The sequence below is a fragment of the Solanum lycopersicum genome, chromosome 5, assembly GCF_036512215.1.
Source record: "Solanum lycopersicum chromosome 5, SLM_r2.1".
Lineage (NCBI taxonomy): Eukaryota > Viridiplantae > Streptophyta > Magnoliopsida > Solanales > Solanaceae > Solanum > Solanum lycopersicum.
In genome coordinates, this window is record NC_090804.1 from 15,144,247 (window position 1) to 15,170,377 (window position 26,131).

The 26,131-nt window shown below is 33.7% G+C and overlaps 1 protein-coding gene and 1 non-coding gene across 2 annotated transcripts; one reads left to right on the forward strand and one right to left on the reverse strand.

Annotated features, from left to right (window-relative positions):
- Positions 1-15,445: 15,445 nt before the first annotated feature.
- Positions 15,446-16,636, reverse strand: LOC138348673 (uncharacterized). The gene is made up of 2 exons (XM_069298241.1): positions 15,775-16,636; positions 15,446-15,642 (listed from the first exon to the last, which is right to left on the reverse strand). The coding sequence occupies exons 1-2, from the start codon at positions 16,634-16,636 to the stop codon at positions 15,446-15,448; spliced, it is 1,059 nt and encodes a 352-aa protein (XP_069154342.1).
- Positions 16,637-18,416: 1,780 nt separating this feature from the next.
- Positions 18,417-18,547, forward strand: LOC112941614 (small nucleolar RNA snoR137). The gene has a single exon (XR_003247035.1). It is a non-coding gene; the product is annotated as a small nucleolar RNA snoR137 (small nucleolar RNA).
- The last annotated feature ends 7,584 nt before the right edge of the window (positions 18,548-26,131 follow it).

The following is a 26,131-nucleotide window of genomic DNA, read 5'->3' on the forward strand; positions in this document are numbered from 1 at the left end:
ACCTAGTACCTAACTCGGCATGCAATGTTCTCCAAAACTTAGAAGTAAACTGCGTACCCTCTATCTGATATAATGGAAAGTGGAACTCCATGCAATCGAACAATTTCTGAGATGTAAAGTTTGGCTAACTTCTCTGCATTATAAATCACCTTGGCCGAAATGAAATGAGCAGACTTAGTTAATCTGTCAACAATTACCCAAATGGGGTCATACTTACCCATTGTCTTTGGAATACCAACCACGAAGACCATTGCAATTCTCTCCCACTTCCATTCAGGAATGGGCATTCTCTGAAGTGTCCCTCCAGGCCTCTGGTGTTCATACTTTACCTGCTGACAATTCGGGCATTGAGCAACAAAATCAACAATGTCACGCTTCATCCTACTCCACCAAAAATGTTGCTTTAGATCACGATACATCTTGGTTGCACCAGGATGTATAGAATACCTTGAACTATGAGCCTCTGTAAGAATAGTGTGAATCAAATCATCGACACGGGGTACACATACCCTTCCCTTAATCCTTAAAACACCTTCCTCATCGATTTTTGCTTCTTTAGCCTCTCCTCGCAATACCTTATCTCGAATCCGGATCAGTTTCTCATCAGTAAACTGCTTTCCCTTAATCTTGTCAAGAAAGGAAGATCTTGCCTCCACACAGGCCAAAAATCCTCCCTTCTCATTTACTTCTAGCCTCATAAGGTCATTAGCCAGAGTCTGAACCTCTCTAGCCAATGGGCGTCTTGAAACCTGCAAGTGAGCTAGACTTCCCATGCTCCCTGCCTTTCTACTTAAAGCATCTGCCACAACATTAGCTTTTCCCGGATGATACAAGATAGTGATATCATAGTCCTTCAATAGTTCCATCCACCTTCTCTGTCTTAAATTCAAATCTTTCTGAGTAAAGACATACTGTAAACTGCGATGATCTGTATAGACTTCACACTTAACCCCATATAGATAATGTCTCCATTGCTTTAATGCAAACACTACTGCAGCCAACTCCAAATCATGGGTCGGATAATTACGTTCATGCAACTTTAATTGCCTCGAAGCATAAGCAATTACATTCTTCTCTTGCATTAGCACTGCACCCAAACCCGAATAGCATGCATCACAATAAACAATAAAATTCTTACCTTCCACTGGCAGGGTAAGAATTGGTGCAGTAGTCAACAAGGTCTTGAGTTGCTGAAAACTTTCTTCACATTCGTCCGACCATACAAATGGAACACTCTGCTTAGTCAAGTTTGTCAATTGGGAAGCAACAGAAGAAAATCACTTGACAAATCGATGGTAGTAGCTAGCTAAACCAACAAATCTCCTTACCTCTGTAACATTAGTAGATCTTACCCAACTCTTCACTGCTTCGATCTTAGCAGGATCCACCATCACTCCATCCTTAGAAACCACATGCCCCAAGAAGGACACTGAATCTAGCCAAAACTCACACTTAGAGAATTTGGCATAATGCTTTTTCTCCCTCAACATTTCCAATACCATTCTCAAGTGCTCCTCATGTTCTTTCTTGCTCTTTGAGTATACCAGTATATCATCAATGAATACAATGACAAAGAGATCCAGGTATGGCTTAAAAATTCCATTTATCAAGGTCATGAAAGCAGCAGGGGCATTCGTAAGCCCAAAAGACATTACGAAGAACTCATAATGCCCATACCTGATCCTAAAAGCAGTCTTGGGCACATCCGTTGCCCGTATTTTCAGTTGATGATAACCAGATCTCAAATCGATTTTTGAGAAGGTACAAGCACCTTGTAACTGATCGAACGAATCATCGATGCGAGGAAGAGGATACTTGTTCTTAACAGTTACCTTATTCAGTTGTCTGTAGTCAATGCACATCCGAAAACTTCCATCCTTCTTCTTCACAAATAAAACAGGAGCACCCCAAGGGGATGCACTTGGTCTAATAAAGCCTTTCCCTAACAACTCTTGAAGTTGGGCCTTTAACTCCCTTAACTCAGCGGGAGCCATTCTATAAGGGGGTATGGAAATGGGACGAGTACCCGGCTCCAGATCAATACAGAAATCAATATCCCTATCTGGTGGCATACCGGAAGGTCTGCAGGAAACACATCCAGAAATTCACGGACTATCGAAACTGACTCAATTGAAGGTACTTGGGTAGTATCATCCCTGAGGTGTGAAAAGAAAGCTAAACAACCCTTAATAACCATCCTCTTAGCACGAAGAAAGGAGATGATACGAACTAGAGTGGGAGTGTAGTCACCCTCCCACACTAAGGGATCTGTCCCAGGCTTGGCCAATGTCACAGTTTTGGCATTACAATCTAAGATTGCAAAGTTTGGAGAAAGCCAAGTCATACCCAGTATTACATCAAAATCAACCATTTCTAAGATAACCAAGTCTACATGAGTATTGCTCCCCATAAAAGTCACAAGACAAGACTTATACACCTTTTCAACTATCACAGACTCACCCACCGGAGCAGAAACACGAATAGGCATGTCAAGCAATTCACAATGTAAATTAAGACCAGTAGCAAATGAGAAAGATACATATGAAAATGTGGATCCAGGGTCAAATAATACAGAAGCCATGCAATCACAAACCAAAAGATTACCTGTGATAACAACATCAGATGTCTCCGCTTCAGGCCTCCCAGGGAAAGCATAACAATGGGCCCTATCACCTGTCTTCCCGTTTCCCCTACCATGTTGCGCTGCAGAAGTTCAAGTTTGCCCGCCACCCCGGTTGATTTGGTGACCGCCATTACCTCGGCCACCACGTTCTCCATAATAGCGGCCTCTTCCATGACCACCTCTACCCCTGACTATTGGGGGTCTGTAACTCTGTTTTGGACAATATCTCTTAATATGTCCAATTTCTCCACATCCATAACACTCTCTGGGTTCAAGCATAGGTCTCTGTGAGAACGACGGAGTCTGGGGATAACCTCCAAACTCAGAGAAATGTTGACCGGTCTGCGGTGGACCCCCAGCTACAGCCTGTAGTGAAGACTGAATAGGTTGGGCTGGATAACCTCCTGAACTCTGCCCTCTGGAGTAAGAACCACTAAACTCACCTCCCTTACGAAAATTCTTAGTTGTTGACGCCATGGTGAAGTCATCTGGCTTCACTCCCTCCACCTCTATCACAAAGTCTACCACTTCCTGAAAGGATTTTGCTGCAGTAGATACCTGTAAGGCTGGAATCTGCAAATCTGACCTCAATCCCTTCACAAAATGGTGAATCCGCTCTTGTGGACTGAAGCAAAGCTGGGTGGCATACCTAGATAATGCACAAAACTTAGCCTCATACGCAGTAACCGACATCCTGCCTTGATCTAGGCTCAGGAACTCATCTCTCCTCCTATCCCTCAAAGTCCGGGGTATATATTTCTCCATAAACAAGCTAGAGAATGATGCCCAAGTCATGGGTGGTGCTTGTGCTGGTTGACACTCAACATATGATCGCCACCACATTTTGGCGTTTCCCTGAAATTGATAGGTCACAAACTCGACGCCAAATTATTCTACTATGCCCATCTTGTGTAGTAGCTCATGACAATCAACCAGAAAATCATAAGCATCCTAAGATTCAGCACCCTTGAAGACTGGAGGTTTCAATTTCAAGATTTTACTGAAAATTTCGTGTTGATCACTTGTTATTATAGGCCCTGTAGTCAATCGAGGAAACGTGCCTATTTCCAATGAGGCATCCATGCGGGGAGCCACAGCAGCTGCATGTTGTACTCCCGGAACATGAGGTGCTGGTGCAGAAAACACTGGAGGTGTCTAGCCTTGATTAGATAACCCGCTAAGATAAGCAAGAACCTGATTAATCATCTCTGGGGTAGGTTGGGGGGGTAATTCCTCACTCTGCACTTGTTTATTCTCCCCTTCCTCACCCTCTCTTAATACTTCCTCAGTCGGTGGAGGAGTCACCGCCCTAGTACTAGCTGGGCTAGGTGCTTGTCCTCTTCCTCTAGAGGACGTCCTCCCGTGACCTCTACCACGGCCTCTTGCCACTGTTCCTCTTCGAGTTACAGCCTCAGTGGCTGGTTCAGACGCATCTTGTCTTGCCGGTGCTGGTGTTGGCGCGGTTGTTGCTCTAGTTCTAACCATCTGCGAAATAGAGTGAAGATGATCACATAACAATTTGTATCACCTAGATACCAATTGGATCCAAGTAATAGCACGAAAAAAGGAAAGAATGGAATTTTCCTAAAGTCTTATATCCTCTCAAAGAAAAGTGAAGGCGTCCCCCTACCGTTCCTCAAGACTCTACTAGACTCGTTCTTGTGTGATGAGACCAACGAACCTAATGCTCTGATACCAAGTTTGTCACGACCCAAAATGAGCCGCGAGTGGCACCCACACTTACCCTCCTATGTGAGAGAACCAACCAATCTAAACCCCAATATTTCAACCATAATAAACAGAATATAATGCGGAAGACTTAAAACTCATTAACGAAATCAATAATTAACTTCTAAAACTCAAAACTTATCATTATCCCCAAAATCTGGAAGTCATCATCACAAGAACATCTATCCTCAAATTACTAAATCTAAGAGTATTTAAGAAGCTAAAATAAGTAAAAGAGATGGTCCATGTCCGAACATCAAGACATCAAGATGCGAAGGAAAGAATCCAGTCCGAGCTAGGAATAATAGCTTACCCTGAAATCTGATTGTGCTGAAGTCTGGCTAGAGTTGCGGACGAGTCGAAGTCGATGGCACGTTTGCTACACTCCACAAATAACAAAGAAAGAAACATACAAGTAGGGGTCAGTACAAGGCACAAGTACTGAGTAGGTATCATCGGCCAACTCAAAATAGAAAGCAATATATATCAGAAAATAACATAAAATCAACTACAATACTCAACAGATAACAACAACAAGTACCATAAACATTGGCCACAACCCAAACGCATCTATGAGGACTCACGCCTCCACACCATACTCGTTTGGGAAATAGGTTCTTTAAAAATGAGTATATTAACATAATTCAAGATTCATTCTTTTTACAATCCTGGTGTCGGAACGTGACACTCTGATCCTCTACTATCCTGGTGTCGGAACGTGACACATGATCCTCTACTACTATCCTGGTGTCGGAACGTGACACTCGATCCACTACTACTATCCTGGTGTCGGAACGTGACACCCGATCCACTACTACTATCCTGGTGTCGGAACGTGACACCCAATCCACTACTACTATCCTGGTGTCGGAACGTGACACCCGATCCATTAGCCTCATTCTTTTAGTTCATCAAGCCTTCTTTTATACCAAGGCATCATCATTAACAGAGAGGGTTTTAGGTTTAAGCTTCACAACCTCATCTTTTCCAACCCATTACAATTACATAATCACATCATGCAAGCATACAATTAAGCATACAGAAGACTTTACAATACTACCCAATACATATCATTCGCTATTAAGAGTTTACTATGAAATAGCATAAACCATAACCTACCTCCACCGAAGAATTCGTGATCACGCAAGCTACTCCTCAAGGTCTTTGCTTTCCTCTTCGTTCTCTCTTCTCTCGCTCGTTCGTCCCTCTCTTCTGTTCTTTCTATTTTCCTTATTCAAACTCTTTTTCTTTTACCCTAATTATCATATAATTAAGTATAAAAGGTGGTAAAAGTAACCCACTATTTATTTCAAGGTTATCACCTTTAACCCCCAAGTAATTGAATTATTAACATTAACCCACTAACTTTGTAATTATAAGCAGGAATAGTCCAAAACGCCCCTTAAAACTTTTAACAGAAATCCGACCCAGTCAGGGTTACGCAGCCTGTGACGGCCTGTCGTGCCTGCGATGGTCCGTCCTGCTGCTTCCGTCACAAAGTTCAGAGACTAAATTTCATTAAAGGGTATGTGACGGTCCGTCGTGTCCACGACGATCCGTCCTGTCATGTCGTCGCGAAGTTCAGAGAGTTATTCTCAGTACCCAAATTTTTAGAATCTAAGTGTTTTGGAACGAGACCCCCTCGACGGTCCGTCGTGCCCATGACGGTCAATCGTGGGATCCATTGACCCAGACAGTTATTACCAGAAATAAACTCTACTACTCAAAACGACTAACAGGTCGTTACATTGCCTCCTGTGGAACTTGTGATAGATCAATATTGAGCTTGTTATTGCGGATATGTAATTTGTTGAAGTATTGTTGTTGAGGATATGTAATTTGTTAAAGTGTTGTTGTTGAGGATGTGTAATTTGTCTAATTGTTGTTGTTGAGCTACGTGCTATGTAAACTCTGAGCTGTTATGTTGGGTAGATTTTAATGCAGGTTGTAGTTGTGGAGGTTCAGTTGGGGGTGGTAGGAGTACTCGTATTTCATCCCCTTAGCTTGTGTTTAGAGGTTTACTTGCTGAGTACCGTGTGGTTTGGTACTCACCCCTTGCTTCTACAAAAAAAATTTTGTAGGTTATGAGCCTTGATTTTTGTTGTACTTGTCATTCTCTTCTTTTACGAGGCTTCTTGGAGATTTGTGAGGCAGTTGTTTCCATCTCAGCAGACTTTCTTCTCCTTAATTATGATCTTGTTCTATTCTAGAAACAAGTTCATTTGAGACTTGAGTTTTCTTTTGAATCAATTGTAATATTTTAGAGGCTTGTTCACGTGACTACCAGGTTTTGGGGGGTTTTATTAAGTTACTTATATTTTATTTCCGCACTTTATTGTAATGGTTGAGTTTTAGGCTGACTTGTCTTGGTGGGATAAGACGAGTGCCATCACGTCCATTTTTGGGTCGTGACAAAATCCAAAATCAAGACTTGGTCGAACATATTTCTTTCTTCAAATACAAGTCCGGTCAAAACTTGTCATTTTATCTGCTTCTTTGTCCAAAAACACTTAATTTTTCCAGTCAAAGAGGGGCAAACTCTAGAAACATAATTTTTTATTGAACTTAAGTTTACCACCATTTTTAGGTCTTAAATATTTTATAAATCTAAATTAGATATTTTAATTCTTTTTTCTTATTTTAGTAAATTTATTTTAAAAAGATAAGAAAATAACAAAAATAATATGTTTTATTTCAATTTTAGTTTAATAAATAAGCTAGTAATTTTTTAGTTATAAGTTATTATTAGCTACCCATTTTTATTAGTTTATAAGTATTAAAGTAATATTCTTATATTATATTATATTATATTATAAAAAAAAACAACTAAAACTAACCCTACTATCACCACCCACATCTAAACCCACTACCATAACCCCACTACCACATTTCCCTCTTCATTTTCTACCACACTTCCCCCTATATGGCTATACTACTTCACACATACCATACCATACCATATAATATTGATCAACTCTACAACATACACGGGGAGACGACACCAAAAAAGAAAAAGCAAAACACGACACACACAACAATTTGAAAACAAAAAAGGAGCAAAAAGAAAAGATACACACTACAACATATAGAAAAAATCGTACGGGCAGGAAAAAATAAAGAAATTCCATTAAATTTATTTTCAACCCACACAAACATACATCACAAAGGAAAAACAAAAACATTGTTTTAATCAGAGGTTCAATCAAAATTCTGTTTTATTTATTCTCTTTATTTAAGGTTAAATTTTATATTATTTTTTGTTAATTTATTCATGAAATTTGATATAATTATTATGATAAGTTCTCTTACATTTTTGTTTTATTTATAATTTGAATGAAATAAAAAAGTGTTAAGAGTTATTTTTTTAAAATAGCTTTATTTGATGAAAAATTATTGTTGTTTATTTTGTCCATTAAAAATTGAGATTTATTTTAACAATTTATAATTTTTTTGTTGAATTAAAAAGAAATTACAATATGCATGCGTAATAAGTTAAAAAATAAAAATATAATATGTGTACGCCTAATTGTAACATTAATTTTAAGGGTGAATAAAAATAAAATAATACAAGATAATCTAAAATTTATATGGTATCTTAGAAGTTAGATTTAATATTTTTTTATTTTGTTTTATTTAATATTTTTTTTATAACATTAGATGTGGTTTAGGCATGTTAAAAAGAAAATGTGTTAAGGTAATTTTTTTAAAAATAGCTTTATTTGATGAAAAATTATTGTTGTTTATTTTGTCCAATAAAAATTGAGATTTATTTTAACAATTTATAATTTTTTTGTTGAATTGAAAAGAAATTACAATATGCATGCGTAATAAGTTAAAAAATAAAAATATAATATGTGTACGCCTAATTGTAACATTAATTTTAAGGGTGAATAAAAATAAAATAATACAAGATAATCTAAAATTTATATGGTATCTTAGAAGTTAGATTTAATTTTTTTATTTTGTTTTATTTAATATTTTTTTTATAACATTAGATGTGGTTTAGGCATGTTAAAAAGAAAATGTGTTAAGAGTAATTTTTTTAAAATAGCTTTATTTGATGAAAAATTATTGTTGTTTATTTTGTCCGATAAAAATTGACATTTATTGTAACAATTTATAATTTTTTTGTTGAATTAAAAAGAAATTACAGCATGCGTAATAAGTTAAAAAATAAAAATATAATGTGTGTACGCCTAATTGTAACATTAATTTTAAGGGTGAATAAAAATAAAATAATACAAGATAATCTAAAATTTATATGGTATCTTAGAAGTTAGATTTAATCTTTTTTATTTTGTTTTATTTAATATTTTTTTATAACATTAGATGTGGTTTAGGCATGTTAAAAAGAAAATGATTTCAAATAAGAATGTGTCCACACATTTTCTTCGAAATAATTAACGAAAATTCAAGAATGCGGTTAGCATCTTGTCCAATATTATAATAAACTTTTATTAATTTAAAATAAAACTCATAGGCAATTATTAGGTGTCATAAACTCGAGAAAGGAAAAGTGTTATGTCTCCAAATGTCAAGATCGAGAATGCAATTGTACATCTGATTCGAGGCTAATAAAAATTCAACAATTGAAAACAAAGCAAACCATGACATGTAGATACAAATTATCCCAAAAAATAATACATCAAGATAAGTAAAAATCAATAAGATGATAGTGCTAAAATCACGGGACTCGAGGTATGTCTAATATGTTTTCCTGGGTCAACAAAATTCCTTACCTGAATTTCTAGTTTGTAAATCAAAATAAAAAATAATTTCCTTTTAGTTAGGAATTAAATTAAAGTGACTTGAAATGCTATAACTCAATTCAAATGGCAACTCTAAAAAAAATAATCTTTAAATCAATAACGTCATTTAAATTAAAAAAAACCCTTCCACCTCGATGTGAGAAAAGGGGTGTGACAAGAGGCGTTTTTAAATGTGAATTTGTTATTAAACAAATCGATATTTGATAACAAATTCTAACTTCTCCATAAATGTACCTGACAAATGACTTCTTTTCATTAATTAATTTAAATGCGATTAAATTATACAGTTCTTCTATGTTACAAAAAACATAGTGTTGGAATTCTACCCTCCTGAATTCTTCAAAGGAACACGTATTTACTACTTGTTTGTGTTTAACAGTAATTAATTTGAACAGCGCTTTGTATTAATTGTAAATTTCAAGTAATACAAAGATTACAACTCTTTAGCTCTTAAGGAATTATAAACTCTAACTCCTTCTAATCAAGACAAAAAACTACTCTCTAGTTTTCTATCTTTTCAATCCTTAGTACTATAACTTGTCAAGCAAATCTACTACCTAGATTGTAAACAAAACTCTTAAATACAATCGTACAACTTTAACACTCAACTTGCAGCACTCAAAAGATTTTAACAAAACTCTCTCAACCCTCTTGATCGTGTTTTGAAATTCTCTCTTTGTAGGTGCGCAAGTTTTTCTGATCAAAATAGCTCTCTATTTATAAACCAGAAATTCAGCCAATCCTTGTACAAATCAACTTGTATTTGTCTTCTATAAATCCTTGTTGACTTCTACTAACTCTTTTTCTCGAAACCTTATTGTACTCAAATTTGTTTTTAATAGTTGTCCTTAACCAAGTAAACTACTATAAACAAAAACGTACATATAAGTTTCCATATATAACACATATGCCGCCACTTGCATACCTGCTGCAATATTTCACTGGAACATGTTGTACTAACTGTTCAATTCACTTTTGCCATATTCAAAATCTCAAGATTTAACAAATTCCCCCTTTTTTACTATGGCAAATAATCAGCTTGCATTTTGAATAGGTACACAATACATCAATCAACATATAGAGCACATATAGAGCACTTTAATATCATCCTACAAGTCTGCAGGCTGCTTCCCCCTTTTGCCATTAGCCAAAAAAACATTGAAAACCAAGGTACATATGCATACTAGAATAGAGCATCAGACAAAGTCATTAGTGACATCAAGAGTTAGTCATCAAACCAAAATACATACAAAAATAGTAATGTCTACTTCAGTCTTTAACTAGTCAAAAACAAAAAATTATAAGATAATGCATATATGAGGATTGATTAAACAGAGGGTGCCATAGAGGTGGAAGAGTTTGAAGATCCCTTGGTTAGCAACCCCATGATACTTTGTAGATGCCCAGCGTTCACTGCTTGTTCTTGATGTAACGAAGCCTGAGTTTGAGTGAGTTCTTCCTTAATCCTGCAGTTCTCAGCAATCAATTCCTCACTTTTCCAACTTATGAGCCATCTAAACCTGTTCCATCTCTACTGAATGAGCCCTTTTTAGTGCTTCCATCTCCTTTTCTACAGCTGTAAGAGAAGCCCTCAAGCGTTGAGTTTTCACATCAACCCTTTTAGGCGTACCAGGCATGTTCATGTAGTCCACCTTCCCCATGACATCAGAAATGGTTTAAATCTGCCACTTCTTTACAGGCACACCAAAATGTTCAAATACTTGTCCTAACCAAAATCCATAAGCCAAACCCCTTTGATTTTTATCAACCTTGGACAAACTATGTATGTGACTCATTATTAGGATCGGCAAGTTTATTTGAGTCCTAGACAATAGTAAGTCCATAAGTGTGAGATCCAAGTAACATGCTTCAGTCCTTTTTTGCTTTCTTGGAAGAAGAATTTTGTGAACTACATTAAACAGCATCTGATGTAAAGGTAACATACATCCCTTATCAACACTAGAATATTCTGATAGAGTAGGATCATTTGAGAATCGCCTACATATGTCAAGTTGAGAGGTGTTACCCTCTAAAGGAGGCCAATCCTTCTTGACATAGTGACCCCATCCCCTGTTAGGTATCCTGAGTATTGAAGACAAAGTCTCAGCAGTAAGTGTAAAAGAAATACCACACACAGTACTAGTAATTGACGAGGCAGTTCCTGTTGCATTGATATAAAATTCTCTGGTTTCTACTCTACCCATTTTACGCCTAAAGGATCCTTGAAGCATCAGTTCTGTCCATCCTTGTTCTTGTAAGATGATCACTAACTCATCCATCTCACCACCCCCAAAACCAGAAATTACTCTCCCCCTAATCACACTCCTCTTCTTAAAGGCTAATACTCTTGCATGGTAATCATTATCATCTAAATCATGAAATTTTGTTTTGGATGAAATTTTTCTCCGTTTCTGACTATTCACTGTTTCTGCTACAAAGTTTAACGATGAAGAAGACTTACTCTTTCTTGTGCGAATTTTCTTAGTTGATTTAGCCAAAGTCTCTGCTTCTCGAGTGCGTTGTGCAGATCTAGTTACTCGCATTGGTACCTTTGCGGTAAGAGTGATATTCTTCTGGAGTTCCAGGAAGAATCGTAGTAAGAGGTTTGCAAGAAGATGAACTTCGTTTGGAACAGGTTCTGATTTGGGAAAGCATTTCAAGCAAGGTAATATTTTCATTATCAGAACTATTTTCTTGGTCCTGTGACGAAAACATTTGTTCCCCCTCACTTCGTGCACTCATATTTTCTAACCCTTGACTTCTCTCTTCCCCCTGAACTAATGCATCTTCCATAAGAGACCATCAAGTTATGCCGGTCGAATCAATGTAGAGAATAGCTGGTAGGGCATCTAGGCTTTCTTGAGTATCAAAGGGAATTATGGCTAGTGAAAGATTGGAGGACATGGCCATTTTTTTTCAACAACACAGTGTGTATTATGGGATTTCAAGGGTTTGAGAGAGAATGAGAACAATCGGAGAAGAAAGAGAAAAGGGAACTGCATTTTAAGAGGGAGTATAGGGAAGTGTAAGGGTTTTACTGAGAATGGGAACATGTATGAGTTGAAAGGTTTTCTGCAGGTTTTGAATTGGAGGTTGTGGTTTGTGATGATGATTTATTTATTTATTTATTTATTTTTTAAAATTAAATAAAGGAACGGAATTCAATGCATTGGTCTTATAATTTTTAGTCTATCTCAGTTAAGAAGAGTAGACATACCTTTTAAGCATGCATAAATGATTTTGAGAGTCCAATTCCTTCAGCTTCTATTTGCTTAGTTTATCTTCATCATTCCTAGATCTAGCCTGTTCCTTTCAAATTGTTCCCTTGCTAATGCCTTTGTAAAGATGTCCGCGATTTGTTCTTCCGTAGTACAAAAGTTCATAGAGATTAAACCCTTTTCCACATTGTCTCTAAGAAAGTGATGACGAATGTCAATGTGTTTAGTTCTCTTATGTTGTACCGGATTTTTTGCAATGTTGATAGCACTAGTATTATCGCAGAAAATTGGAACTTGTTCAATTTTGAGACCAAAATCACTAAGTTGTTGCTTAATCCACAGAAGTTGGGCGCAACATGACGCAGCTGCTACGTACTCAGCCTCAGCAGTGGATAGTGCAACTGAGTTTTGTTTCTTTGATCCCCATGAGATGAGACATGATCCTAGAAAGTGAGTCATTCCTGTAGTGCTTTTTCTATCACCCAAGTATCCAGCATAGTCAGCATCCGCATACCCAACTAAATCAAAGTTGCTTCCTTTTGGGTACCACAGTCCTAAATCAGAGGTTCCTTTTAGATATCTGAGGATTCTCTTGACTGCTTGAATATGTGATTCTTTAGGATTAGTTTGAAAACGAGCACATAATCCTACACTAAACACAATATCAGATCGACTAGCAGTAAGATACAAAAGTGAGCCAATCATGCCTCTATACAGTTTTTGTTCAACAGCAGAACCTGTTCCTTCAAGGTCCAACTTAGTGGCAGGGGCTATAGGAGTATCAATTGGTTTAGCTTCATCCATTTTAAACCTCTTAAGCAATTCTTTAACATATTTTTGCTGATGAATCCATATACCTCCAGGTGTTTGTTTTATTTGAAGCCCAAGGAAGTAGTTTAATTCACCCATCATACTCATTTCAAACTCATTGCTCATAAGATTTGCAAATTCTTTTGTGAGACTCTTATTTGTAGCTCCAAATATGATATCGTCAACATAGATTTGCACGATCAAGAGACCCTTTTCTTTATTCTTGAAAAAGAGTGTATTGTCAATTTTACCTCTTGAATATCCATGACTTAAAAGGAATTTTGACAATCTATCATACCATGCCCTTGGAGCTTGTTTTAACCCGTACAGAGCTTTGTCAAGCTTATAGACATGGTCAGGGAAGTCATTATTCTCGAAGCCAGGGGGTTGTTTAACAAAAACTTCTTCTTGTAATAGCCCATTCAAAAAAGCACTTTTGACATCCATCTGGTACAATGTGAACTCCATGTGAGATGCAAATGCTATAAGCAATCTGATTGCTTCTATTCTTGCCACGGGTGCAAAAGTTTCATCATAATCTATCCCTTCTTCTTGATTATATCCTTGAACAACCAACCTAGCTTTGTTTCTGATTATGGTACCATGTTCATCTAACTTGTTCCTAAACACCCATTTAGTTCCAATTATAGTTCTGTTTGAGGGCTTAGGTACTAGATGCCATACTTTACTCCTTTCAAATTGATGTAATTCTTCTTCCATGGCTATAATCCAATCTGCATCTTGAAGAGCTTCACTTATTTTCTTTGGTTCTACCATGGATAGGAATGCACTATGCGCGTAGTGATTCTTCATTCTTGATCGAGTGGTAATTCCTGAAGAAAGATCAGTGAGCAGGTTTTCCAATGGGTGTGATCCTTGGTATTTATACTCTTTTAGGGTAGGAGTTGATCTTTCTTGTTCTTCATTAACATCTGGTTGTTTTTCATCTGTATCAACTCCTTCATCAGAATTTACTTGAGTTTCAGTTTCTTCTCTGTTTGTTGTGTCAGAGGAACCAGTTTCTTGGACCTGTTCCTGTTCAGAGACAGCATGTTCTTCAGCTGATGTGTTACTGACCAACACATCTTCATTTGACATAGTGCTGCTTTCATCGAAAATGATATGGACACTCTCTTCGACACACATAGTTCTTTTGCTGAGTATCCTATAGGCTTTGTTATGTGTAGAATATCCAAGAAAAATTCCATTGTCACTTCTAGCATCAAATTTTCCAATCAGATTTTTTCCATTGTTATGAATGAAGCACTTGCATCCAAACACTCTAAGATGAGAGATGTTGGGCTTTCTCCCTTTTAATAATTCATATGGAGTTTTTTCTAACAAGGGTCTGGTCATGCAACGATTTATGGTGTAGCAAGCAGTGTTTATTGCTTCTGCCCAGAATTGGTTTGCAATTTTGCTTGCGATCATCATAGTTCTAGCCATTTCTTGAAGAGTTCTGTTCTTTCTTTCTACCACACCGTTTTGCTGAGGGGTTCTGGGGGCAGAGAAGTTATGATCAACCCCATGATAGTCACAATATTGGGAAAACTTTGAATTTTCAAATTCAGTTCCATGATCTGATCTGATTGCCTTTAATTGTTTCCCATATTTTCTTTGAATTTTTATCATTAGTGAACAAAAAACTTTAAATGCATCATCTTTTGCAGCAAGGAATAGTGTCCAGGTATACCTAGTGTAATCATCCACTAAGACAAACACATATCTTTTTCCCCCTCTACTTTGAACCCTCATTGGTCCACATAAGTCCATATGAATTAGTTCTAAGGAACAAGTTGAGCTTATCATCTGTTTGGACTTAAATGATGATTTTATCTGTTTCCCTAGAGTACATGTTTCACAAACCTTATCCTCCTTGAATTTGTTTTTAGGCAGTCCTATAACTAAATCCTTGGTGATAAGTTTGTTTAATTGAACTTGGCTAGCATGACCCAACCGTTTATGCCACAACAAGGGATCTTTTTCCAACACGCTTAAACACACTAGATTTGTGTCAGAGATAGTTGAGGTGTCTACAGTGTAGACATGTTTATCTCTTTTTCCCGTTAACACTAATTTTTGTGTGTTTAGATTGATTACTTCAACACCAGTGGATCGAAAGATTACCTTGTTACCTTTATCACACAACTGAGATATGCTGAGTAAATTGTGTCTAAGTCCTTCCACATAGTATACTTTATCAATTAAATGTTCATCAGTTCTTCCAATCTTCCCACAACCTTTGATTTGACCCTTTTTTCCACCACCAAAAGCAACCATACCTCCTTTTCCTTCTTCTAGTGAGAGAAAAATGTCTTATTCCCTGTCATGTGTCTTGAGCAAGCACTGTCCATGTAGCACTGTTGCTTGCTTTCTCTCACTTCTTCCTCAGTTTCTTCAGAATCTGATTCAGGTTCAGCATCTGATTCTTCTATCGCCATCAAGGCAAGGTCTTCAACATCTTCATACATGTCCGAGGAACCTGTTCCCCAGGCTGCATACATTGCTTGTTCCTTTTATTTGGTTTTCTTTTTGTTGAGGAGTTCCTTCCTTTCTTTTTTAGCTTTTTCCTTTTTCCATTCTAATTCCCACATTGGGCAGTCCTTTATTTGATGACCTGTCTTACCACACTTAATACAACCTCCATTTTGTGATCGTTCAGAATTTTTTTCTTTCAAGGGTGGTGATTTTTTGGTAGAGTTTAATTCCCTTTTAAAGAGTTTCTTGAAGTTCCTACTTATCAAAGCTAGATCATCGTCATCTATGTCTGATTCATCACTTTCAGTTGCTTTAAGACCAAGAACTTTTTCTTTAATCCCTTCACCTCTTTTGTCTACATTCATCTCATAGGTCTTGAGATTTCCAACTAATTCATCCAAAGACATAGTAGTTAGGTCCTTAGCTTCTCTAATGACAGTGACTTTGATTTCCCACGACCTAGGCAAAATCCTAAGTACTTTGTCAACCTGTTCCTCAGTGGTATACACTTTGCCTAATGAGATTAGTTCGTTTACCACAGTGGTGAATCTGGTGATCATATCTTGAAGAGATTCTCCGGATTTCATCTTAAAGGCTTCATATTCTGAACACAAACTAGCAATCCTGAATTTTCGGACTTGAGTTGTACCTTCATGAGCGTTTTGTAAGGTATCCCATATTTGTTTAGCAGAGGTACAACTTGAGATACGGTTAAATTCATCAGGTCCTAATCCACACACAAGAATACACTTAGCTTTTGCATTTTTTCCTAGCATCTTATAATCTGCTTCATTATATGTATCTGCGGGTTTAGGTATTTTATTTCCTTCACTATCAGTGGTGGTAGGAATTAGTGGTCCCTTGGTAATTCTTACCCATAATTCGTAGTCTTCAGCTTGAATGAAGTCTTTCATCCTTGCCTTCCACCACGAGTAGTATTGTCCATTAAATAGTGGAGGTCTGTTGATGTGTTGCCCCTTACCGTGTCCGAGTGGAGGTGCAGAACTCATGTTGATCTTATCTTGAGTTGTTAGACTCTCTAAAGATAACCTTGCTCTGATACCACTTGTTGGAATTCTACCCTCCTGAATTCTTCAAAGGAACACGTATTTACTACTTGTTTGTGTTTAACAGTAATTAATTTGAACATCATTTTGTATTAATTGTAAATTTCAAGTAATACAAAGATTACAACTCTTTAGCTCTTAAGGAATTATAAACTCTAACTCCTTCTAATCAAGACAAAAAACTACTCCCTAGTTTTCTATCTTTTCAATGCTTTTCAAGTACTATAACTTGTCAAGCAAATCTACTACCTAGATTGTAAACAAAACTCTTAAATACAATCGTACAACTTTAACACTCAACTTGCAGCACTCAAAAGATTTTAACAAAACTCTCTCAACCCTCTTGATCGTGTTTTGAAGTTCTCTCTTTGTAGGTGCGCAAGTTTTTCTGATCAAAATAGCTCTCTATTTATAAACCAGAAATTCAGCCAATCCTTGTACAAATCAACTTGTATTTGTCTTCTACAAATCCTTGTTGACTTCTACTAACTCTTTTTCTCGAAACCTTATTGTACTCAAATTTGTTTTTAATAGTTTTCCTTAACCAAGTAAACTACTATAAACAAAAACGTACATATAAGTTTCCATATATAACACATACGCCGCCACTTGCATACCTGCTGCAATATTTCACTGGAACATGTTGTACTACCTGTTCAATTCACTTTTGCCATATTCAAAATCTCAAGATTTAACACATAGATTACTAGAAATGTAATTGTTAATAATAGAAAAAAATATATGGTTTCAAATTTTTGGTATCACGACTTTAGGACTAATAATATATAATTAAATTTTATGGAAAAATATTAAATGACGTTAACATATCTAAGTTAAAATTGTAAGTATGGTAATTTTTAATGTGTTAACGGTTTATTGATAAGAAAATTAAATAATCTACCCCACAACAATTAGCACTTATATAAAATTTTAATTCGTTCACCAACTATTTATTTGATAACTAAATAATCAATTTTGCGTTTAACTTATCAGTTACAGTTTGATTTTGAACACCCCTATATGATACATAACTAATATTTGTTTGCTAAGTAATTGGTGAAGGAGCAATTTATTTGTCAATTCTAAAAATTTAGAATAATTGTAATTTGAAATTTTTTTTAGATATGTTGTAATTAGTACCCAAATTGTTGAGCTTTATTACTTTATACCTATTATATTTACCTCTCTTGTTTATTTTTTTTATAGCAGAATTTTTAATTAAATTATATTTATATTATTAATATAAATATTGTAAATTGTAATGGGGACAAATTTGGCTAAACACTGTGGTTTTGATCAAGCGAGTCAGCAGATAGTTATCTGGGCTCATTTTTTTTGTCAACATGTAGCCCAAGGCCCAAATATTCAACAACTAGGGTTTCATCCGAATCTGTGCTTACTTATATAATGGATGCAAATCTACATTTTATATCCCTGTGAAAATCTTCTAAGAGCGTTTGTTCTTTTGTTTGTTTCTTCCTTATTTTTACTTCAATTCAATTTTTGTTTGTGAAACATTGCCTTCCGAGGCGTTGCGTGCATTGATATAATGATATTCAATGTACGTGTCAAGGGAAGCATAAATTGAATTTAATACCAACTATTTTATATCTTATATGTGATGAACTGATTTTCAGATGGTTTACTCAATTGTTGGATTGTTACATGTTAGATCTATTCAACTTTTATTTTCTAAATTCTTTTGAATGTCATTTTGGTATGTGTTGCTTCTTATGGTGAACTCTCTTTGTAATTGAGGGATGTTCAAGTTTCCGAAGCATAAATTAACTTGTCAGCATTAAACAGCATGGTGCATTTTCGATTGCATCATGTTACCTGTCTCCTGTTACATTGAGATGCTTCTTTTCGTTAAATTCTTCTAATGTTAATTAGATTAAATAATTTACGACATAAGTTATGGTGTACGGATGAAAAGTGATTTATTCTTAATAAAAAAATTTCTGTTTGGGTAGAAAAAGTTTGACTTTTGAATGAGCCGACATTGAACGGAATCATTTTTTTTTAGATAAAACAACGTTTATTATCTCCGGTTATTATCCATATTTTTAGAAAATAACAAATTATGATTACCATTACATCTACCTCTCTTCACAAAGGATTACATTTTAAATTTTGAGAGAAATTAGTCTTTAGAGTTTGATGAAATTTCAATCCTCTGGGATAAATATGTAATATTTTAGATTATATTTACAATCTAAATTAGATAATTAATTTTAAAAGGAATTTTACAAAAAAATAAATTAAATTCAAAATAACTAAAATAATTGAAGTCCAAAAAGGGGACTTAGTTTTCACTTTCTTCAAATTTACCTTTTTAACGGGTTTTTATACTTTAATGTTCACTCTATTTCATTTTATGTGTTATTAATACAAAAAAAAATTAACTTCAATTTGATGTTTACATTAAACTAATTTAATTTTTATTATTAGGTGATTCAATGAAGTAAGGTATTTGTGAAATAATTAAAATTAAGTAAAATGAACTATAAATTTAAATATATGATTTATATTTGTGGATTGATGTAAACAATTGGTGTGAATAAGTTTTAGCCATACTAATTAATTTGACACAACTTGTCTTCTTTTAAGTTGATTCACCTAAAAATAAATATTAATATGGTGATTTTATCATTTCAATCCTATTAATTATGAAGTAGATAAATTAAAAATTAAAATTTTTCAAAAATGATTATTTTTTTCAAAATAAATTAATTAAAGATATAATTGGTAAAAAAATTATTATTTTTTAATTTGTCAAAATAAACAAATAATTAAAGAACACTAAAAAAATGCGAACAAATAATTAAGATCAAAGAGAGTATAATTTTAAAAAGAGATTCAAAGTTTGGTTCTTATTTGATTACAATCACTTTTTCCCCAGATAAATTAAACAAATATATCACATAATGAGAATATTAATTATTTCTACTTCTATGAGAATTATTGAGGAGAACAAACGATAACACTGCAAATCAGGGGCGGAGCCTGCTAATGTTGGTCAGGTAAACTTGTTTGGTCGCAAAATTATACTCGAAATATAGATAAATATTGTTTATAATCTGTATATTTAATAAATTAAATACGCTTATCCATAATATAAATTGTTGGTCTGGCGGTAAACATACTAGTTTAAGATTTTGAGGTTGCCGGTTTGAACCTCTTAATTGTGTTTTCTAACACTATTTTTGGGGCTAATGTAGGTCTTTTGAGGTCAGTGATTCAATAGGCCTTAGCTGGCTTTTAACACAATATTTTCAAAAAAAGAAATAGTCGCCTCATATCTTTTTTATTTTTCTAGCATTATATTTGACCTAATAATTAAGATTTTTTAAAATATATTTTCGATCTATATTAAGTGAATTATTAGGTATAATAAACTCTTAAGAAATTATTTCAAAAATTAAAATTAAAGATCACTATCCACTATTATATATTTTTTTAATTATTTATAAATTATTTTTTAAGAAAATGTGAAATAGTTAAGAATGTTATTAAAAGAAAAGGTAAATATGAAGAAGAAAGTTTCAATATTTTCTTGAACTTTAAAATATTCAGTTATTTTGAATCATAAAAAAGTCAAAACAGTCACTTAATATGAACTAGAGGGAGTTATATTCAACTAGTAGCTAAAATTGTTTATGTTCACTATTGATAGTTTTATAATTTTAAGTTTTCGTATAAAAAAAAGTTTTCATATTATTTAGTAACTTAGTGACATGTAATTCAATTTGTAAATTTGGGTGCACTCACTCATCAGCAAATATAAATATTTTGTGCACCTACATTACTAAAAAAAAGATTATCGACTTTTTTAAAATTTAAACAACTTTAATAAAAAATTTAACTCGCCGTAATTACAAACGAATGGTTGTACAATTGATGAATAAAGATAGTAAACATTAGAATAGCATGTAAATAATTTTGAATAAAAATTATTACACAAAATCTATGTGAGCTTTCAAATATTTGTTTTATATTGATAGGAAGTAACAAATATACACTTTATCACTTATTATAGTACTTTTGAATATTTTATTTTTTATTTAAAATATAAAATCAATCTATTTAAATTAGATTAAAAGCTAATCACATTAGTTCTTGAAAAGTGTAATATAATACTAATGGAATAATGCACAAGTACCCCTCAATCTATATTCAAAATTTCAGAGACATACTTATATTATACTAACGTCCTATTACCATTCTGAAGTTATTTTATTAATAAATTTCTATTCTTTTTCGATTTACATGACACTATCTTGTGAGCCGAACACTGGTTAACTTTTTTTTCATTCTAGTGTCACATAGGTCGAAAATGGAAGAAAATTACTTATAAATAAGTTCAGGGGAATAATGAGATCTTAGTATAGTGTAAGTGTGTTTCTAGAATTTCAGACATAAATTGAGTGGTACTTGTGCATTTTCCCTAATACTAATCAAAAAGAACATTCGGAAGTCTCAAAATCCCCATCACAGTATATACTCAATGCAATGCTCACAACCTTAATTTTACCACCCATAATTTGTTAATACTTTACGTTCAATAATTAATTATCTATTGTTGACTTAACTAACTTTATAAGAAACATATTATGAGTAATACTATTATTTTATTTTTTTTTGACTTTTTTAAATTTAATATTTTGAATAAATCTTTTAAATGATAAATAGTATTTAAAAATAAGAATAAAATAAACACAAAAGTTAATTATATCTTGATTTTTTAAACTAGAAAAATATTAATAATTATTTTTAATTTACTAGACAATTATTAATTGACTGAGGGAGTAAAATGATTAACACTCTTAACTTATTTATAAAAGTAAAATTGTAAAACGATTTTTTTATAAAAACTGAAATGAACAAGTGGTGGTAATGACATAAGTGAAAATTAAGAGTTTGTTTTAAGGAACATATTATAAATAACAAAATGACACTCTAAGCTAGTGTTTAATCGTAAATTTTTAACTATTCTTGGTAAATATTATTTCGGTGAAAATCTTAGCGAAATTCATCACGTGTTTGTCCATAGTATTTTGAGAAACATATTTCAATCTTTTAGAAAAATATGATTTATATCCATAAATTTTAAAAACTATCAAAACTAGCCAAAAGATTGTACAATAAGTCAATTAGATTTTTCATTGCAATAAATAACAAGTAGTGTTCATGACACTCGAGCAATTTGATAGTTTGGACTGAGTGCAACAAACATTATTTCATACATTGTGAAGTAGACAAAGCACATGCATTTGTTATCCCGAGCTAATTGTTCATTCTTTTCATCAATAACCATATCATCACTTTCATATTCACTAAATTTCATTACTATTTGGGTGTTCACGTAAAAAAATATGTAATACAACGCAAACAACTATCATAGAGGGTGTTTTTGTAAAAGATAAAAGTTAAGTGTAAAAAATTCAATTTTTGAAAGATCCAAAATAATGAGATTTGATCTAAATACTAAAAAAAACTAGTATTTGAAAATTTGAAATATTTGCTAAATAATGATAAATTGTATGGACAAACACTGTTTGCCATTTCTCCCCCAAATATTATTTGAAAAATTATGGCCAAACGTGTCCTAAATTGTATGTGTTTGTATTAATTAACTAGTTTTCAAGGTTTATAGAAGTTTGGGACCAATTTATCATGGAAAAATTGTACATGATAGCAAACATTTAAATCAAAATACATCCTATAGCTACTTTTGAAACATTTGTATTCCGTAGCAAATTTTGCACGATTTTTGCCATTTGGTTTGGACCCACTCATCAAGCGGAAGATTCATTTTATCCAAATTCATTCTCTATCTTTTCTCTCCTATTTTCTTTCGGTTATCCCTCAAATTTCTCCCCAAATCAATTATTCTTAATTGGTTGTGGCCCACCCTCTATTTTTATACAAATCTGTTAGCTATCTTTACTCTCCCAATTTCTTTCAATTTTTTCTAAATCTCTCCCCAAATCCGATTTTTCTTAAAAAATTATATATACGTATACAAAACCCAAATCTATAAAAATTTGTTTGTGTTTTTATAAAGAGAGAAAATTGTATAAATACATATATTTTTGTTTCCCTCTCTCCCCTCTCCCATATCTCGCTCGCCACTCTCCCTAATCTCGCTCACCACCCTCGCCTCTCTCGCTTATACAAACAAAAACGAAATGTATAAATTGTGTTTCTGTTTGTATAAAGCAAGAGAAAACTGTATATACACATTCAATACATATTTTTTTGTCATATAAACTTATAATTATACAATAAAAATACTCCCCTCCCCAAATTTTTTCCTTTCTCTTTTTCTCGTTTTATACAAATTCAAATTGAATATAATTTCTCTCTTTCTCGTTTTATACAATTTGATTCAATTGTATATTCCCTGCGCAAATCTCTTTTGTCTTTCTCTCTTTTCCATTTTATACAAATTAAAATTGTATATAATCGTTCTATATACTTATAATTATACAATTGATTTTATATACTTCGTTTTATATAATTTTCTGTCCAAGTCTCTTTCTCTTTCTCATTTTATACACTCCGTTTATACAATTCGCTTTAACTGTATATGTATATCGAATTATAAATTTATATGTTTGCTATGGAGTCCAATTATACAAACTTTGCAATAGCATACAAATATGAATTTTATATTTGTTATATGTGAAAATTGTCCATTTATCATATATGTTATAATAGAGGGCTTAGGCCCGTGCCTTGCATGGGTCCAACAGTGACCTATTTGTAGAAACCGTTGATTGAATAGTTGCATGCCCTGCAAAAGCGATAACATGCCCTGCAAAATCGATAACAACATTAGAGACATTAGAGGTATCTTTAAATTATATGTATGATTCAATATAAACTAAACAAATTATAGGACCATATTTCTCCTCCTTCTAAAAGGGAAAAAAAGAAAGCCTAAAAGTGTTCATTTAGCAAGCCTTTGACTAAACACCATTTGAGCAGCCCCTTATGTTGGCAATAATAAACTCATTACAGGATGAGTACAACTTGCAAATAAAGTAGAAGTTACTACATTACTTCCAATCTTGAACATTTATTTAGACGAAAATGTAGTATAACATACCTAGCTGAGGGCATTATATCCATTTGACGCAAAATCGGAATCGCTGAGGCGGCCCAAAAACTTGGAGAAGTTGCATACTATTAACTTTTCACAACTTCTCGATTCTCGTGGGTGAGTTTTAATTGAGATACCGTTGCTTGAAGATTCGGATTCAAGAAATGTTGCTTTTATTTCTACCTCGTGTAGGACAGAATTGTGAGCCAGAGAGCCACATAGTAGTAGGCTAATAACATGTGTTGTAAATGGATAGTGGGTTTGACATAGGATAGGAAAAAAAAGAAGCATTTATTTAGATGACAAATTTCACCAATCATAACAATACTATATAGAGGTGTTTGTGTTATTATCAACTAATATCGTGTGGTGAATGCTAAAGTTATTTTTTTGGTAAACTAACTCAAAGAACATCGAATTTTACTTGCAAATTTTGGAAGTCAAGGCTGCCAAAGAGTATAGTTATCTTTCACATTATCAGTGTAAGAGTATAATTCTACAATGGGACAATTATGGAAAAAAGGGAGGAAAATAGACAAAAATGACTGTCACCTACCAATTTCCGTATAGTGTACTTGAGAATTTCGCTCACAAAGTCTATTTGTATTCTCATTGAATTCTTCTTGATAAAATCATACACCTAAGAAATTGAGATAAAACAGTAATGAGTTCACATAACTGCAAAATCAATTAAAGAAAGAGCGCCAAATGTTCATAAGATTTCCGAAAACTGAAAGGAAAATAGAACTTATTATGTTACAAGTGTCATTGAATCATAGCACATACAAAATAAAAATATCTTATACGATCTCACTTTACTTTTACAAACTTAAAAAGTTGGGAACTTAAATATATGTGCAATAAATGTGGTGATGAACATTGGAAAATGAAATAGTTCAACTTTCTCTAGTGAAAGATTAACCTGCAAAGTTTGAATAGCAAACTTCAAACACGAAATTATATAATTACATGATTGAGAAACCATGAAAGATAAAGCACAAAAGGACTCCAAAATATCTAACACTTAAGACTGAAAGTAGATGATAACTCTTTATTCACAAAGAGAATATGAGACTCCAACTTTCATAATTAGCAATTCAATCTTTGAAGGGATAGTAGCTATTAGATGAATGACTATCAATCAATATAGAATGGACATTCCCCATCATAGCTAGGTTGCTTTATGGCTTTTACCAAATTGGATAAGCTGAGCCACAAAACCAAGAAAACACTATAAGGATACATTTAGGAGTTTGGACAAGTTGGATAAAGATTAGACTAGGAGGATGGGATTAGTAGTTGGCTAAGAAGTCTATCGGAATAGGAATGATCCGTTCCACGAAACACAGTACGTAAAAGCAGCAACCATTGTTGCATAAGTCTCAACAGTCCAATATGTGATCTTGAGTCTGTTTTTTTGGTAGCACATACCATCGTGTAGTCCAACTGATCTGCCAACTTTCTTATTCACTACACTCTGGATTCCCATACTACAGATTAAGGCCACAGAAAGATCCAGTATTTATATCAACATGATGGATTAACTAATGCACTATTAAAAGAAAGTATCCCTTGTCATATAAGCACATTATAGTTTGTGTTAATTCACATATTAATGAACATTAGAATCTAACTGTATATCCAAATGGAAAAGAGGAAGTGTTTTCCAAGGTGAATGAAAAATGATTTTTCCTTTGTGAGCGAGACGGTAGTGTCTCATTTTACCCACATCAAACATATAGATGCTTAAAATTAGTGAAATAAGTTAGAATATGTAAAAGCCAAAAATAATGAATTATAGAAGAGGAAAAAAAGGATTATTGGCTATTATATGGTACTATAGCTTTTCTCAATTCTAAAACAAAAAACATATAAGAAGTTTATTTACTTGAATAGAGATGATCTAATAAACTGCCAGATTCCTGAACACACAACGATCATTTCAGATTGTTTTTACGAAGTATCCTTATATTACCATTCTAGCAAAGTTGTTTCACTGTTGTCAAAGTGTTGATATTGTTCATCAGTAAACAACTATTATCAACTACATCAAGCCACAAATTCGCCCAAAGTACAATAAATATATTTTTCTTTTAAGTAAGGTATCTGTCGAGATGCATCTATATCAAATTCATTTACCTGAGAATTTGCTCCTGCAGATATAAGCACGGTGAGAGAATTTGAAAAAGCAAGCCCATTTATTCTTTTCTGTTGTCCTTTGAGCTTTGTCTTTACCTACACAAAGGGATCATACTTGATGTTAACGCTGAATTAATAATATTCCAAAAATCTCAAAATTAAATAAATGTCTGAATAGCTCAACCTCGTCA

Excerpts from the sequence above, each read along its gene's own strand:
- LOC138348673 (XM_069298241.1), bottom strand. The coding sequence starts at position 16,636 with ATGAGTTCTGCACCTCCACTCGGACACGGTAAGGGGCAACACATCAAC. Across the intron at positions 15,643-15,774 it reads TGGAGGTTGTATTAAGTGTG|CCTGGGGAACAGGTTCCTCG; the intron begins GTAAGACAGGTC and ends CAATGTATGCAG.